This window comes from Heterocephalus glaber, unplaced genomic scaffold (genome assembly GCF_053883595.1).
Source record: "Heterocephalus glaber isolate CG9 unplaced genomic scaffold, H.glaber_assembly_v1.0 deba00001509, whole genome shotgun sequence".
In the NCBI taxonomy this organism is placed as follows: domain Eukaryota; kingdom Metazoa; phylum Chordata; class Mammalia; order Rodentia; family Bathyergidae; genus Heterocephalus; species Heterocephalus glaber.
The window spans coordinates 46,242,869-46,257,739 of NW_028258325.1; the positions used below are offsets into that span (position 1 = coordinate 46,242,869).

At 36.4% G+C, this 14,871-nt stretch overlaps 1 protein-coding gene across 2 annotated transcripts in view; it reads right to left on the minus strand.

The window, feature by feature from the left end:
• Nucleotides 1–1,660: 1,660 nt before the first annotated feature.
• The window catches only part of Ppat (phosphoribosyl pyrophosphate amidotransferase), a 37,393-nt gene continuing 24,182 nt past the window's right edge, over nucleotides 1,661–14,871 (minus strand). Inside the window, exons 4-11 of one of the 2 annotated variants that reach the window (XM_004849690.4) lie at nucleotides 12,873–12,985; nucleotides 12,523–12,668; nucleotides 11,931–12,003; nucleotides 10,663–10,814; nucleotides 9,823–9,950; nucleotides 7,607–7,828; nucleotides 5,458–5,578; nucleotides 1,661–4,108 (exon numbers count right to left, since the gene is read on the minus strand). In XM_004849690.4, the coding sequence (XP_004849747.1) occupies nucleotides 3,912–4,108; nucleotides 5,458–5,578; nucleotides 7,607–7,828; nucleotides 9,823–9,950; nucleotides 10,663–10,814; nucleotides 11,931–12,003; nucleotides 12,523–12,668; nucleotides 12,873–12,985 (1,152 nt within the window). In that variant the 3' untranslated portion in view covers nucleotides 1,661–3,911. The remainder of the gene's footprint in view (nucleotides 4,109–5,457; nucleotides 5,579–7,606; nucleotides 7,829–9,822; nucleotides 9,951–10,662; nucleotides 10,815–11,930; nucleotides 12,004–12,522; nucleotides 12,669–12,872; nucleotides 12,986–14,871) is intronic. The other variant, XM_004849692.4, reaches the window with a different exon arrangement.

Genomic DNA, 14,871 nt, shown 5'->3' on the forward strand with positions numbered 1-14,871 from the left:
CAAGAAGACAATGTTAGAGATAAAAGTTAGCTATAGGCTCTAGGGCAGTGATGGGGAACCTTTTAAGAGATGAGTGCCCAGGGCTGGGGATTTAGCTCAGTGGGTTCTGTTGCCTGTCTTGCAAGCGCAAGGTCCTGAGTTCAATCCCTGGTAGCAAAAAAAAAAACAAGTGCCCAAACTGCAACCCAACACCCACTTATTTATTCCAAAGTGCCAGCACTGCAGTTAAACCAGAATACTGAGGGTTTAGAAAAAAAACTCATACATTAGCACATGTGCCACAGGTTTGCCACCACTGCTCTAGGACAAGATTTTGAAGCAATATTTAACTGCTTGAATGTATTATTTACCTGTTGAGATATCCTTGCTAGATTCCAGAAGAGAAAAGCAAGAGATGTCTAAAGCTGGTATGCCAGAGTATGAAGTAATTATTGAAAATATAGATTAACAGAAGAAAAATATTTAAATGTGGATACAATGCAGACAATGGTAACATCTATTTATATATTTACTTATGGGGGAGGTGGGGACAGGATCTTGCTGAGTAGTTCAGGCTGGCCTTAAATTCACAGCAGTCCTCCTGCCTCAGCCCCAAGTGCTGGAGTTACAGGTATGCACCCCCACATCCAACTTTAAAACACTAAACCTTTTTTTTGAATAGTGTTAGGTTCATAGCAAAATTGAGGATAATTCTCATATACAGATTCTGAGTAACAGGTCACAGTAACACTAGGAAATGCCCCAAGGATTCTCTTACACTTCAGTCTTCCTTACCTCCCCTGTGCCCTCTGCCCCCATGCTCCCCATTATTAACATCCTCACTAGGGTAGCACATTTGTACCAATGCTGCCTTGTAGTGTTAGGCAGAATATAGTTTCACTGCCCTGAAAACCCTGTGTCCTCCCAAATCATCCTTCCCACCCTGCTACCTCTGGCAACCCCATTTCTTTTTATTGTCCCCTTAGATTTGTCTTTTGCAGGCTGTTACGTACTTGGGATTATAAGGTATATGCATTTTCAGACTGGCTTCTTTTCCTTACTAATATACATTGAAGTTTCTTGTCATTTTTATAGCTTGAAAACGCATGTCTTTTTAGCATAGAATAATATTCCATTGTCTGGGTGTATTGCAGTTTATGTATCAATGTTTCAATTTTTTTTTTCTTTTTGGTACCGGAGGTCAAACTTGGGTCCTTTCACTTGCGAGGCAGGTGGTGAAGCCACTGAGCTAAATCTCCGGCCCCAATGTTTTGATTTTTAAAAACATTTTCTCAAGGGCCAAGGATTTAGCTCAGTGGTTTCACCACCTGCTGTGCAAGCACAAGGACCTGAGTTTGATCCCTGGTACCAAACAAACCCCCACTTTCTCAATACATAAACACTTTGAGAATTTAAACCTCATTTCCTCAAGTGTTTCCAAAGAGCTTCCCCTACAATAGTGCTTACTTAGCATTACATTTTCTGTTTTCTTTATTTGTTCTTTCTACTCAATTAGGAATTTGGCCAGGCTCACAAGGGACAGACTATTTATTGAAATGCCTGAATCAAAGAAATAAGACCTCTCTGGTGCCAAAAATGGAGGCTAGATGTTGTCTTCATTCTCTTCACCATAAATGCACTAAATGTGACTGTTTTTAAAAAGGACACAAACACACATATATAAACATACTTATTACATATATTTGTCACCAAGAGATCACAAAGAGGTCACAAAAAAGTAAGCTTACTTTAATTCACAATATAGGTCCTGTGAAAACACATTTCATTTTCTCTGCAGTTTATAATACTCGTATAAATTTAAAGCAGTTAAACACTTCAAACTAAATTGGTAAAAAAAAAATATATAACTTAATAATGCAGACTTCAGAAGTTTGTGAAGTGAAAGACCATGACAGAGAAATATTAAATGTGTAGAATTATCAAACCATAAGAGCATTTTCTTTTACAAAAGCATCCCGATAAAACAAAATAAAAACTAAGGAAAACATAAAGTTCAAATCAGATATTTTGGTTTAGTACTTTCCCTGAGTCTCTTGTTTTTAAAAAGTCAAATGTAAGTAAGGCCATTTCAAATTGACCCACAGGTCTTACCTCCTCCATGCCATGGGGAATACGTTTAAGACAAGAGGCTACACATGCTGAAATGGTCCCAGGGCTTTGAAATGCCAATTTGCCAGTGCTGCTGCCATAGGGTCATCTGAGCCACTGTTGCACATGATCTTAAAGAACTACCAACATTTTATCTTGACCTGCCACTAATATAACCATGAGACTACATACCAAAATCAGATGAATGATTTCAATTAATAAATAGTAAATTTCTAAATGGATTTGCATATTATATACATCAAGTTGTGGTAGCATGACATATAAACAAACACTTTTAAGCTTAAAAAGTCTTACAGAAACAAGAGTTTGTAGGCAAAGCATCCCTATCTACTAAATCTGAAATACAAAAAACACAAACAAAACAAACAAAAAACTTAAAAAAATTCATTAACTCCTAGTAAAACAAAGTGGAAAAAGGTAATTTTAAGTTGATACTTGGATAAGGCCATTCTTACTCTGAAGAAGTAATTGTCTCCTTAATCCTCAAACAAAATTGGCCTCTACTGTTTTATTTGATCACTTAATCTCAATCATAAGTATGTGTATATACATATATACATATACAAGGATTTATGATTCCAATGATCAAGCACTTTAAGGATAATGGGTTTGCTGGAATTTTTAAAAAATGTTTTTATTTCAAATGTATTAAGTTTCTTACTGGACTTGTAAATATTTTAGGTCACATTTTTCTAGTCAAATGTAGGAAAAACATGACCAGACTTAATTTTTTTTTTTTTGGTACTGGGGATCAAACTCGGGGCTTTGTGCTTGCGTAGCAGGCGGCGAAACCACTGAGCTAAATCCCTGGCCCCCAGACTTAATTTTTATAACCATTCTTGGGGCATCGCAAGAACACATGACAAGGATCTGCTGAACTCTACATCTCCCTTCATCACAAAGAAGTTTCAATTACAAACTCATTTCAAAAAAGCTATCATGCACCGTCTCAAAATTTAGAGGTGTATGACACTTTCACATTTCTATTGTTAATTACTGTCAGTACCTCACTGCATAGATGAGTATACTGTGGCACAAAAAGATGTTTCTCTTCTTTTGAAGAGTTACATTTAAAAAAAAATCTTGGGCTGGGGATTTAGCTCAGTGGCACTGCACCTGCCTTGCAAGCACAAGATCTTGAGTTTGATCCCCAGTACCCCCTCAAAAAACATCTTAAGAGTTATCTTAATTTTCAGAAACATGCTTATAATCCCAGTTAGTAGGGAGGCTGAGGCAGGAATATCACAAGTTTAAGGGAGGCCAGCCTGGGAAGCTCAGGGAGACTCTGCCTTAAAATGGGGGGAGGGGGATTGGGGATTTAGTTCAGCAATCGGTGGGTTCAATTCTTAGTACCACTAAAAATAAGTTGAGGATAGACAGGGAAGACAAGGTCAAAACTACAGCCTGAAAGATAGAGACTAGACACATGTGGGCTGAATCAATTCCAAGTTTGTCTGAAATGTTTTATTAACTCAACCTATCTTTTTTGCATCACACCTCCTAGCTGGCTCTAACCTCATAATCTAATCCATTTATGTGGCAAATAGCACTTACATCTGCCTTCTCTGACTGAATGAAAAAGGCTAGCCAATGTAATTAAAATATATATATATGGTGTATTATATATAATGAGCAAGGTTCAATTATAGTATTTGGTACCCTTTTCAGAAAAAAAATCTCAAAATTATAAAGGTAAACGTAAGCATGTGGCATTTTGTTTCATGTACTGAGTTAATAGATAATATGTAACCATTTCTTGACCAACTTTCTATCTTGAAGCCAACATTATCTGCCCCTACCAGTTACCATTCCAGTTCTACAGGGTATTTTCCAGTGAGACAAGCTGTACAATGACCATTATTTTCAAAACATTCCAGACCATTTCCGTTTTGCTGAATCATAATATCATTCCTTTTCACTTTTTGTTTTTTTAATATTATCTCTTCTTGTACAGATGAAACCAGTCCTTCTACTGACAGATACACAACACTGCTTGCTCCTGCAGTGGGAAAGAGCAAAAAATCAAATGGCCATGAGACTTCCTTAGAAAGGAGGAAATGTTTCAATACAGAATAATTACAAACAGCATGACTTAAGTCAGAACATAACTTTCTCTTTAATCTTTCACTGAAAGACAAGACGGACAAACAGAGATCTCAAGAAGACTCACCACTGATTTTTTACAAATTTTAAATATTTAGCAGATAACAATTGAAACAAATGATGCTACAAGCCTAGAAGGCTTGATGAGTAATTTTTATTTGGCAAACAGATTTTTTTTCAAGGTCTCACTAGATAACCCACACTGGCCTTGAACTTGAGATCTTCCTGTGTCAGCATCCCAAGTGCAGGTATGGATCACCATGCCCGGCTTGAGAAAACACGTTTTTTTTTTTGAGAAAACACTTTTTAAAGACAAGGAAGATTGGGTCTCACATTTAAGCTCAACATCTAATTTACTTTTCCTCAGTCTTTCTTTATAAGTGGGAAATATTATAATGTAGATAACATATGTTCCTGGCATAGTTCCTGGCAAAGAGTATGTGCTCATAGTATGGTATATATGTGGGGGTGCTATTCAGAATATTTAGGCATGAACAGTTAAATAAAATGCCAGTCATAAAAAACCAGTGTGGAGTACCAAGGTACAATAAATAGGACATTCTGTGATATTTAAAGTTTACATAGCCTCTGACTTTGAAAGGCAAAGGTCTTACAATTTTATTTTATCTCATTCCCCCCCTCAAGCCCCCTCCCCTCCCTATGTACAAAAGCTTTGTTTCCATTTTTTCTATTTTCACTTTTTTTCTTGTCCCTTCCTTCCTCCCTCCTCCCTTGTTCTCCTTCCCATTTGAACACTTTCTTCCCATGTCCCAACATCCATTATACATTTCAGTCTTTATTTCCACATTTTTCCTCACACCAGAGAAACAATGTGGTATTTAAACATGTATATCCAATTTATTTCACTTAAGAGTATTTACTCAGGACAATTTAGATATCTTGAGTCTCATTATTGAAGATAAGCTTACCTAAACACTTTAATTTTTAATTTGTATCCATATCCAAATGATTTAATTAGCATCTATAATAAAATTGGTTTTGTTTTTTCTTGGGACCTGACTTTGCACAGCTTTAACTAACTGTTTGCAGTGCATTCTCCCTAGAAACCCTTTCTCCCTTTTCTGGCTTCACAGTGTCTACACACCCACCACACCTGCTTTAAAGAACAGTGATCAACGCCTGAGGAGTGTGCTTGAAAACTGCTTTTTCTTAATGGCTGACAAGCTCTGGATTTTATGTTACTAAACAGTTAAGAATAAAGTCTAAAGAAATATGAATACCTACCAAGATATTCTGCAAGATGACCAAATTCTGGTTTATTGGCAATGAGCTCTTCTTTTGTGGGAATGTTTATTCCCATGAAGCATGGATATCTGACTGGTGGTGAAGCTACTCGAATGTGTACCTTGGAAAGAAATCATTTCACACACTCACAGTAAGAATTACCAAAAAAAAAAAAAAATTACCAACATTTTTTACTGATCAAATACAATATAAAATTGTTCTATAGATTGTATTGTTTTGTTTTGTTTTTGGTACTGGGGATCGAACTTGGGTCCTTGTGCTTGCGAGGCAGGTGGCGGAGACACTGAGCTAAATCCCCAGCCCTATAGAATGTACTGTTGACAGAGTATAGTTAAAAGAAATAAACTGTAGAATTTGTTTCAATAATAACAAGACATTTTTTCCTCTTCAGAATTCCTACATTTCATTTAAGTGGCTTTACACTTAACACAGTGCTGCCCTCATTTTATCTTATAACATCTAAAAGGTACTTCTGCTGACCTCTTATTTTATCAAATTAGAATGATGCCATATGATCTACCAGGTTATAATAAAAAGATTACTACCATAATAGAATTATTTTTGCCTATTAATATTTTTTATATTCCATCAGGTCTATTTACATGGCTATAATCAATGTGCTTGGTTTTTTTTTAACTTTCTCATAAAAGCAAAGATCTGCCCTTGTTATGTAGCCTTCATGTAGTTTTTACATTGTCATCATATTTCATCACACTGACATATCACTTTACTAAACTATTTTTCTACAGGAAGATATTGAACCCATTTCCAGGTTCTTTATGTTTGTCTGCTCTTTCTTACTACTCTTAACAGATGCTGAGTTTACTTTATACTTTTGTTTCTACTACATAATTTTAGGATCCCAAGGTGATTATCTTAATCATAACCAATTTTGAAAGGGTGGAAAATCATAATTATCTTTCAACCTTCTAAATGGACTGTTTTATTGTTTTGCACCTCACTTTCTCCTATATTAGATTTTCTTTTTAGATTTGCTCAATAATTAGTTGTAAATGGCATCTCATTTCTGTAATTTGAACTACTCAAATATTTAAAGTTAGAATGAGCTTTTAAATTTAAAAATATAAGTTAATACAGTCATACCCCAGTATATTATAGGTTTGGTTATAGGAGAATTACATGATTAAGCTCAGTCTGAACAACTTAAGGCCCTGGGTCACAATTAAAAAAAAAAAATGCAGGGGACTGGGGAGGGGGTGCCCTGGGAATGTAGCTCAGTGTGAAAGCCCTGAGTTCAATCTCCAGTATGGCAAGGTGGGGAGGGGAGACAATGGGATTAACTCACTGATGAGTATGTATACAGATGTTAAGTACGAATATGCTGTTGGAAAATGATGTCAACAGACTTACTCAACACAGAGTTGCAGAAAACCTTCAGTTTTATTTTTTCAGTACCCGGGATCTAACTCAGGACCTTGTGCTTTCGAGGCAGGCGTGGTGCCACTAAGCTAAATCCCCAGGCCAACCTTCAGTTTTTAAAAACCACAATACTTGCAAAACACAATAAGCAAAGTATAATATAATGAGGTATGCCTGTATGTAGATACAGTACACGTACTAAAACATGTTATATACCATTAATATATATGTTTGTCAGTTTAAAAAGAAAAGTTCAATCTAAATTTTTTCCAGAGATAAAAGTTATAAAAGGGCCGGGGATTTAGCTCAGTGGTTCTGATGCCTGCCTCGCAGGCACAAGGTCCTGAGTTCGATCCCCTCCCCGGTACCAAAAAAAAAAGTTATAAAATAATTTAATAGGTCAGATTTATGCCTCCAGAACTGGTTCTGGGTCTTCAAACAGAGAAAGTAAGCAGTACTTTATAGTTTGAAAAGCATCCTATGTTGTGGTTTTTGTTACTTTTCAAATTTGTAAAAACTGTAATCTTTTATATTTAGCTTTCTTTAGGATTAAATTTAGTATATAGTCTAACAATGTCTATTCCATGTTTTCCAAATTGCTAGTTTTTCATTAAAAATATCTAGCATGAAAAGTTAATTTATGTTCAACTATCTGTTCAGATTCAATGTACTGAACTCCAATTTTTATGTCAATATCATGTTTTCATTAATAATTGCTGATACTTTAGAACATTTTAATATTACATACCTCTTTTGCACCAGATTCTTTGAGCAATTTTATTATGGGTGAAATGGTATTGCCTCTCACAATTGAATCATCTATAAGAACAATTCTTTTGCCTTTAAAGTTGTCTGACAACACTCCAAACTTTTTTGCAACACCAAGTTGTCTTAATCTCATGTTTGGCTGAATGAAGGTTCTTCCTACATACCGGTTTTTACATAGCACTTCCACATATGGAAGTCCACTCTGATAAACAAGAAATAAAATAGAAATGAGTAGAAATATACAAAATACTCTAGGCTCCTATTTCCCCTAGATTGTGCTGCCACTGTAATATGTAGCTAAAACTTTTCTGTCATTATGTTCTTTTTTTTTTTTTTTTTTTGTGGTACTGGGGATTGAACTCAGGACCTTGGGCTTGCGAGGCAGGCACAGTGCCACTGAGCTAAATCCCCAGCCCAATTCATTATGAACTTTCTATCCATCATCACATTACAATTTTCCTTCCACTAGTTTAAACTAGAAGGGAAAAAGGGAAAAATTTCCACTGAAAGGAAAATAGTTTGTGGGAAAACCAACTCACTTGGCTAGAACTCTCTTAAGCATTATTATTCCTCCATCTTGGAAAAGAACAGGCATATGAAAACGTAACAAAGGATCAATGTCAAAAAAAATACTTAAAAATGACTGGCACATGCCTGTAATTCCAGCACTTAAGAGGTATGGGAACAGCCAGCCTGGAGTACACAACCTGCTTTAAAAAAAAATTACTGGCATAAGAAATTAATGGAAAAGCAAAAGAGATGTTTTTTAGGGACAGGAATTTCATTTCTCAAGGTAACTTTCTCTAAAATATATATTCTTTCTTTAGAAACTGGGTGTAGTGGCACATGCCTATCTATAATCCCAGCACTTGGGAGGCTGAGGCTAGGCTGGAGACTTGCTGCAAGTTCGAGGCCAGCCTGGGCTACATAGATAGTGAGATCCTGTCTCAAAAAAAAAGAAAAGAAAAAAAGGGCTGGGGATTTAGCTCAGTGGTTCTGCCGCTTGCAGTGCAAAGTCCCGAGTTCGATCCGGTACCAAAAAAACCCCAAACAAACAACAATAACAAAAAAAAAAGTAGCCAGTTAATTAATTAACTCTCTGCTATGGTTTAGATGTGGTTTTTCCCCTGCAGGTCCATGTATTAAGAGGCATATTGGTCAGTACAGCCAGTGCTGAGGTGGTTGGTGTAAAATCTTTAAGAGGTGGAGCCCAATGGGAGGCCTTGAAGTCAGAAAGGATTAAAGATTAAAGCAGTTCTCATGACATTCAGAACTGCTCCCTGCCTTTCGCACTGACCCCTGCCATTATGGTGCCATTGCCATGAGGCCTTCCCCCAAAGCAAGCAGATGCTAGCATCACCCTGGAACTTGCAGAACCATGAGCTAAACAAATCTCTGTTCTTTACAAAGCTACCGAGCCTCCCACATACTTTGTTATACAGTAATAAAAAGCTAATAAATACTGGGTTTTATACCCTCAGGTCACTAGAGCTACATAATCAGTTATGGAAAATGAAGTCACATAAAATGAAGATAAACAGTTCTGTTATTACCCATACTCAGAAGGAAACAGACATACTAGCAGCTGGTGAGAGTACTTCAGGAAGATTTTATGGAGGATGGAAAGAGAAGTAAAAAGAATTAAGATGTGTTATGTACATGCACCAGCTCCCCATGATGAATGTAATAAATGTAATCAATATGTATTGAAAATTTATAAAAAAATTTTTAAACATCTATAAATGGCCAATTAAATAAAGCAAAAAAAAAAAAAAAGATTTTAGTAATACAGGTTGAGTGTCCTTTATCTGAAATGGTTGGCATCAATAGGACTTCAAATTTCAGATTTTGCAACATTTGCATATACAATGAGTTATCCTGGGGTTAGGAGCCAAGTCTACACATGAAATTTGTTTCAAGTACTTATACACCTTATAGTACACATATACACAGCACAATACTTTTACTGTGCCTGTGTTTTGCCCATGACCTATCACATGAGGTTAGACAAAGACATAGACTTTCCCACTTGTGGGATCAGGTTGGTTCTCAGAAAGTTTTGGAATCTGGAGCATTTCAGATTTTGGATTTTTTTTATTAGCCTGTTCAATCCATATTACCTTCTTTTTATAGGCCTTGATTTATTATTCCTCTACTAAGAGAGGAATTCACTGTATTCTAATTAAGAGAAAATACCTTTTTTGCATAACCAAGAGCAGCAGGTGTGGCAGATTCTGGAACAGTGCTAACCAAATCTGCATCCACAGGTGCTTCGATTGCCAGTTGCTGACCGCAGCGGTATCTCACTGTATAAACCATTTGGTCTGGTATGTTTGGAAACAGAAACAGATGATTTTACTTAGCATAATGTAATATTGCTATTCTAAAAAGCTAGTGCTAGAACAGATGGAGTATGAAAAGAAAAGCGATACATACAAAATAAAATGGAAATACAGCAACTGGGAATTTAACTGTGTTGTATTTTAAAAATCTGACCTTCATGTACATCTGAAAATCATAACTCTTACTCCTCAGAGAAAAATAAAGTCTAGCCAGGTATGGTATCACATGCCTGTAAGTCCAGCACTCTGGGAAACTGAGGCAGGAGGCTTGTAAGTTTAAGCCCAGTCTGGGAAACTTAGCAAGACTCTATCTCAAAATTAAAAAGGCAAAAGAGCTGGAGATATAGGTCAATCCTGCAAAAATATTTTCACAACATACAGAGTCCGCCAAACAAATCTATACACACTTCAGTAGTTCGGCATACTAATAAATGCCTGGAAGCTAATGGCCACCACTTTGAGGACCTCTTGTACTTGTAAAGGCCAAAGGTAACTTGCATGAATCTCATGATGTCTTAGCATATTTAAGGTATTAGTATTTATACAAGTTTTTCTATTCCTGATTTTTTTTTAGGCAGACTCTGTATAACCATGCACCTTCAAAGAGCCAGGTAAACCTCTGGGCCTAGAACTGCCATATTTAAGTGAAATTAATGAAAGATTTATATGACTAGCAAAAAAGAAATTTGCTTACCTTCAAACATACTATCTGGTCTTGCAAAATAAACATATTCAAAGATACAAAAAGCCACTGGGTTTCCTTCAGACCTTGATACGGTATCAAGAATTTGGACACCATGTCTGGATATTTCCACAATTTCCCCAGGTAAGATTTCACGGTAGTATCTTGGGAATTGATATTAAAGAAAGATTTTTAATAAACTAGTACTTACAGCTGATGAGAACATCAATTATAAAGCAGACTCTCCCCTCCCTTATAGAGAGAAATGTACTAATTTAATGTAAAGTCTAGAGATGGCTTAAAAAGCAAAAAGAAATATTCCTTTTTCCTGTAGTTTCTATAAATCTTTCTGTTACCCCTAAGTCAGTGGTAGTGAGCCTATGGGATGCTTGTTATTTTTCTTTTAAAACAAAAGATGTTAATGAGTTTAACTGGAGTCAGTGTTGGCACTTTGCAATAAACAAATGGGTTTGAGGGTCGGGGATTTAGCTCAGTGGTTTCGCTGCCTGCCTTGCAAGCGCAAGGGCCCAAGTTCGATCCCCGGTACCAAAACAAAAACAAACAAAAAAATGGGTTTGGGTTGCAGTTTGGGCACTTGTCTCTAAAAGGTTCACCATCACTGACCTAAGTCTTTGAAAATGTAAAGGGTAATGAGAATTTTTTTTTTGGATGGGGGTACCAGGGATCAAACTCGGGTCCTTGAGCTTGCAGGGCTGGCAGCGGAACCACTGAGCTAAATCCCCAGCCCCAAGAATATTTTAATACTACCTAAAGTCCTATCATAATTACTCCTCGATAAGAAAGTTCTCCTTTTTTTTGGTACCAGGGATCGAACTTGGGACCTTGTGCTTCCAAAGCAGGCGGCAGAACCACTGAGCAAAATCCCTGGCCCAAGTTCTCCTTTTCTAAAATATGTCTGGTATTTTGAAAGAAAGATGACAGTCTGGAACTGGTAGGTATTACCGGAACAATAAAGTCAGTACAGCTGCTGAGTACAACATACTTAACAAAACATATCTGTCTGCTTACAGACACTGGAAAGAAAGCTTTCCTGTAAATATCAACAAGAAAGCTTCACTTTTAAATTATAAACTATATCCCCCCCACTCCTTTTGAGATAGGGTCTTGGTGTGGTCTAGGCTAGTTTTGTATTCCTGAGCTCAAGCAATCCTCCTGCCTCAACTTCTTGATTACTAGAATTAGTGTTATGCACCATCATTCCCAAATAATTTTTTATCAATATGGAAAAAGGTAAAATTCTTAATGAGGTTAAAACTTACATTGCACCGATAGATAGAAAGCTACAAGATTCTGAAGACACTACCCATCCTTCTGTTTCTGATGTTTTTTTCTCTGAAAATTACAAGATGATCAATTCAATTAATAGAGTCAAGAAAATTTTTAAAAGAGGCTATTTCAACAGATTAAACACCAAACAGAAGTAAAAAAGCTCACAGAATAGCTATTTCTATGCTGTTAAAAACATATGGATCCCCATTTTAACTTAGGCTAAAGACAAAATAATCCCCTAAGATTCCTTCTAGTACAATACAATTTCTTGCTTGAGTAATACATCTCATTAGTAAAAAAAAAAATCACTAAAATCATACTGCAGAAATGTAAAGGCTAAGGAAAGGACATGAATAATTAATTTAAACAGAAAAAAATGACAATGTCCATTAAATACATTAAAAGCAACTTAGACATAGTCAAAAAATGTACTTTCTAAGCTGAAAATATCATTTCTTTTCTTTATTACCTATCTATTCTCACCTATAAGGTTCCTGTATCTAAAGATTTCAAGGTTCACCAGCAGTAGTGCAATGACTTTGCAAAGCATTATGGAATTATATTCCTTCTGAGGTTCATTACCTTTGTCATTTATATCAGAACCTGGAATAAGACGACCAATGCACAGAGGCCGAATTCCATAAGGGTCCCGTACTGCGTATATAACATCTCTGTACATTATAAGCAGGGAGTACGCTGTGGGTGCCTCCTTCATTAAGTTTTTAATCCTGTAATTAATTAATTAATTAATCACTTCAGGTATAAACATATTCAAGGCAAAGGTCTCATTGTGAGATCTGCATATACAGTCCAATTTTGTTTTGTTTTGCTTTTGTGGTAGTAGGGATTGAACCCAGGACTTAGCACAAGCAAGGCAAGTGCTCTACCACTGAGCTACATCCCCAGCTAGCACAGTCTAGTTTTACAATTACCTTGCTACCCAGTCTGGGGTGTCATCTTGCTCCTGAGGAGGGGTATACGCCAGGAGCTGGGTAATCATTTCACTATCAGAGCTTGTTGACAGACCAATACCATGACGCAGAAGCTAAACAGAGAGAGAAAAGTTCCATCACCAGAGGGGAAGCTCCACTTTCCCCTGCACCCAACAGCCCACCATCCTAGAAAAGAAACCAGGCATTTGGCAGATACTTAACTGGGTAGAGATGAAGTCTATCAAGGAAAAGGGCTTTTATCGGGAAAAAATGTGCTAGATATTATTTAGAATTGCACTCTCAGTGGTTATCTATACATGATAAACGTTTTAGTAATTTTTCCTATCTATACTTTTGTGACTGAATTTTTTTTTTTTTTTGGTAGCAGGGATTGAACTCAGGACCTTGCTTTTCCAAGTCAGGCGGCAGAACCACTGAGCTAGATCCCTGGCCTGTGTGACTGAATTTTTAAAATGAACTATTATTTTCTCATTCATGTACAGAAATGTATATTACAGTCATTATGTCATAGACTATGAAGAGGGTGCAGCAAAGCTTGGCGAAATCCCTAAAGCTAGAATTTAAATAGGATCATGAGTGATACAGTATCCTGGGTTCTAGGTATTTTTGACCCACCAGTTCATCATCATTCAACTTCCAGTAATTGCTTATCCTATGTGAAATGTTGGCTCTAAAATGGTAAAAGGATAATATTGCGTCTAACCATAATTTTATTAATTACTGCCTGGTCCAAGGTTACCAAATCAAGATTATTGGAATTTAATGAACTGAAGAAACTAGGCATCAATTAATAAATGGCATATAAACTATGAACCAAAAAAGAACTATCAACAAGGTAAAGACATCATATAATTTAGAAAAAGAACAGGAACTGATGTGGGTATAAACACAGACAAACCATTAGCATAGAAAGCTTCTAACATGTTGTGAACAATGTGTTTAAGTAAAAGCTCTTGGTCTGGCAATTTAGCTCAGTGGTTCTGCCGCCTCCCTCGCAAGCACAAGGTCCCAAGTACCATCCCTGGTACCCCCGAAAAAATAAAATAAAAAATTAAATAAACGCTCTTCATCCCTGCTCCCAGATTCTATCTAATTGGCTATAATTCTTTCAAAGTGATTTTTCTCATGTATCATCTTCAAGTTTACACATCATTTTTCTTCATATGCTTCTCTTATGGTATAAGTACATTCAGATTGAGTTTGCATAATTTAAAAATCCAAATGGCACCGCACCTGCCTCGCATGTGCAAGGTTGTGAGTTCCATCCCCAGTATCAAAAAAAAAAAAAAAAATCTGAAACTCTGAGTGCCAAAGAGATGCCACAAATGCAAATTACATACCATGAAGCTTTGTTGCATTTGCAAGATTAAAAAAAAAACAACAAAAAACCACAAATCTACCTGAAGTTTGTGTGTATAATTTATAAAGTATAATTGTGTGTTTAAGCTTGGTCCCATCTCTAAATTATCTCATTATGTATATGCAAATACGCCAAAGTCAGAAATCTGAACTGAAACACTTCTGGTCCCAAGAATTTCAGATAAGGAATACTGGAAAGAAAAAGATAAGGGGGCTGGGGATTTAGCTCAGTGGTTTCGCCGCCTGCTGCGCAAGCACAAGGACCCGAGTTCAACCCCCGGTACCAAAAAAAAAAAAAAAAAAAGAAAAAGATAAGGAAAGGTGAAACTATTTTTCACTTTTTTCTTAATGTGACAGATAAGAAGAAATATGTATTATGGTCATTCCTTGGTATCGATGGGAATTGGTTCTAGCACCCCTGCAGAACCAAAATCTGTAGATGCTTAAATCCTTTATTAAAAATGGTATAAGAGGGCCGGAGATTTAGCTTAGTGACATCATGCCTGCCTCGCAAGCACAAGGTCCTGAGTTTGATCCCTGGTACCAAAAAACAAAAAAGGGTATAAGATTTGTATATTACCTAAGCACATCTCCTATGTACTTTAAATCATTTCTGGAT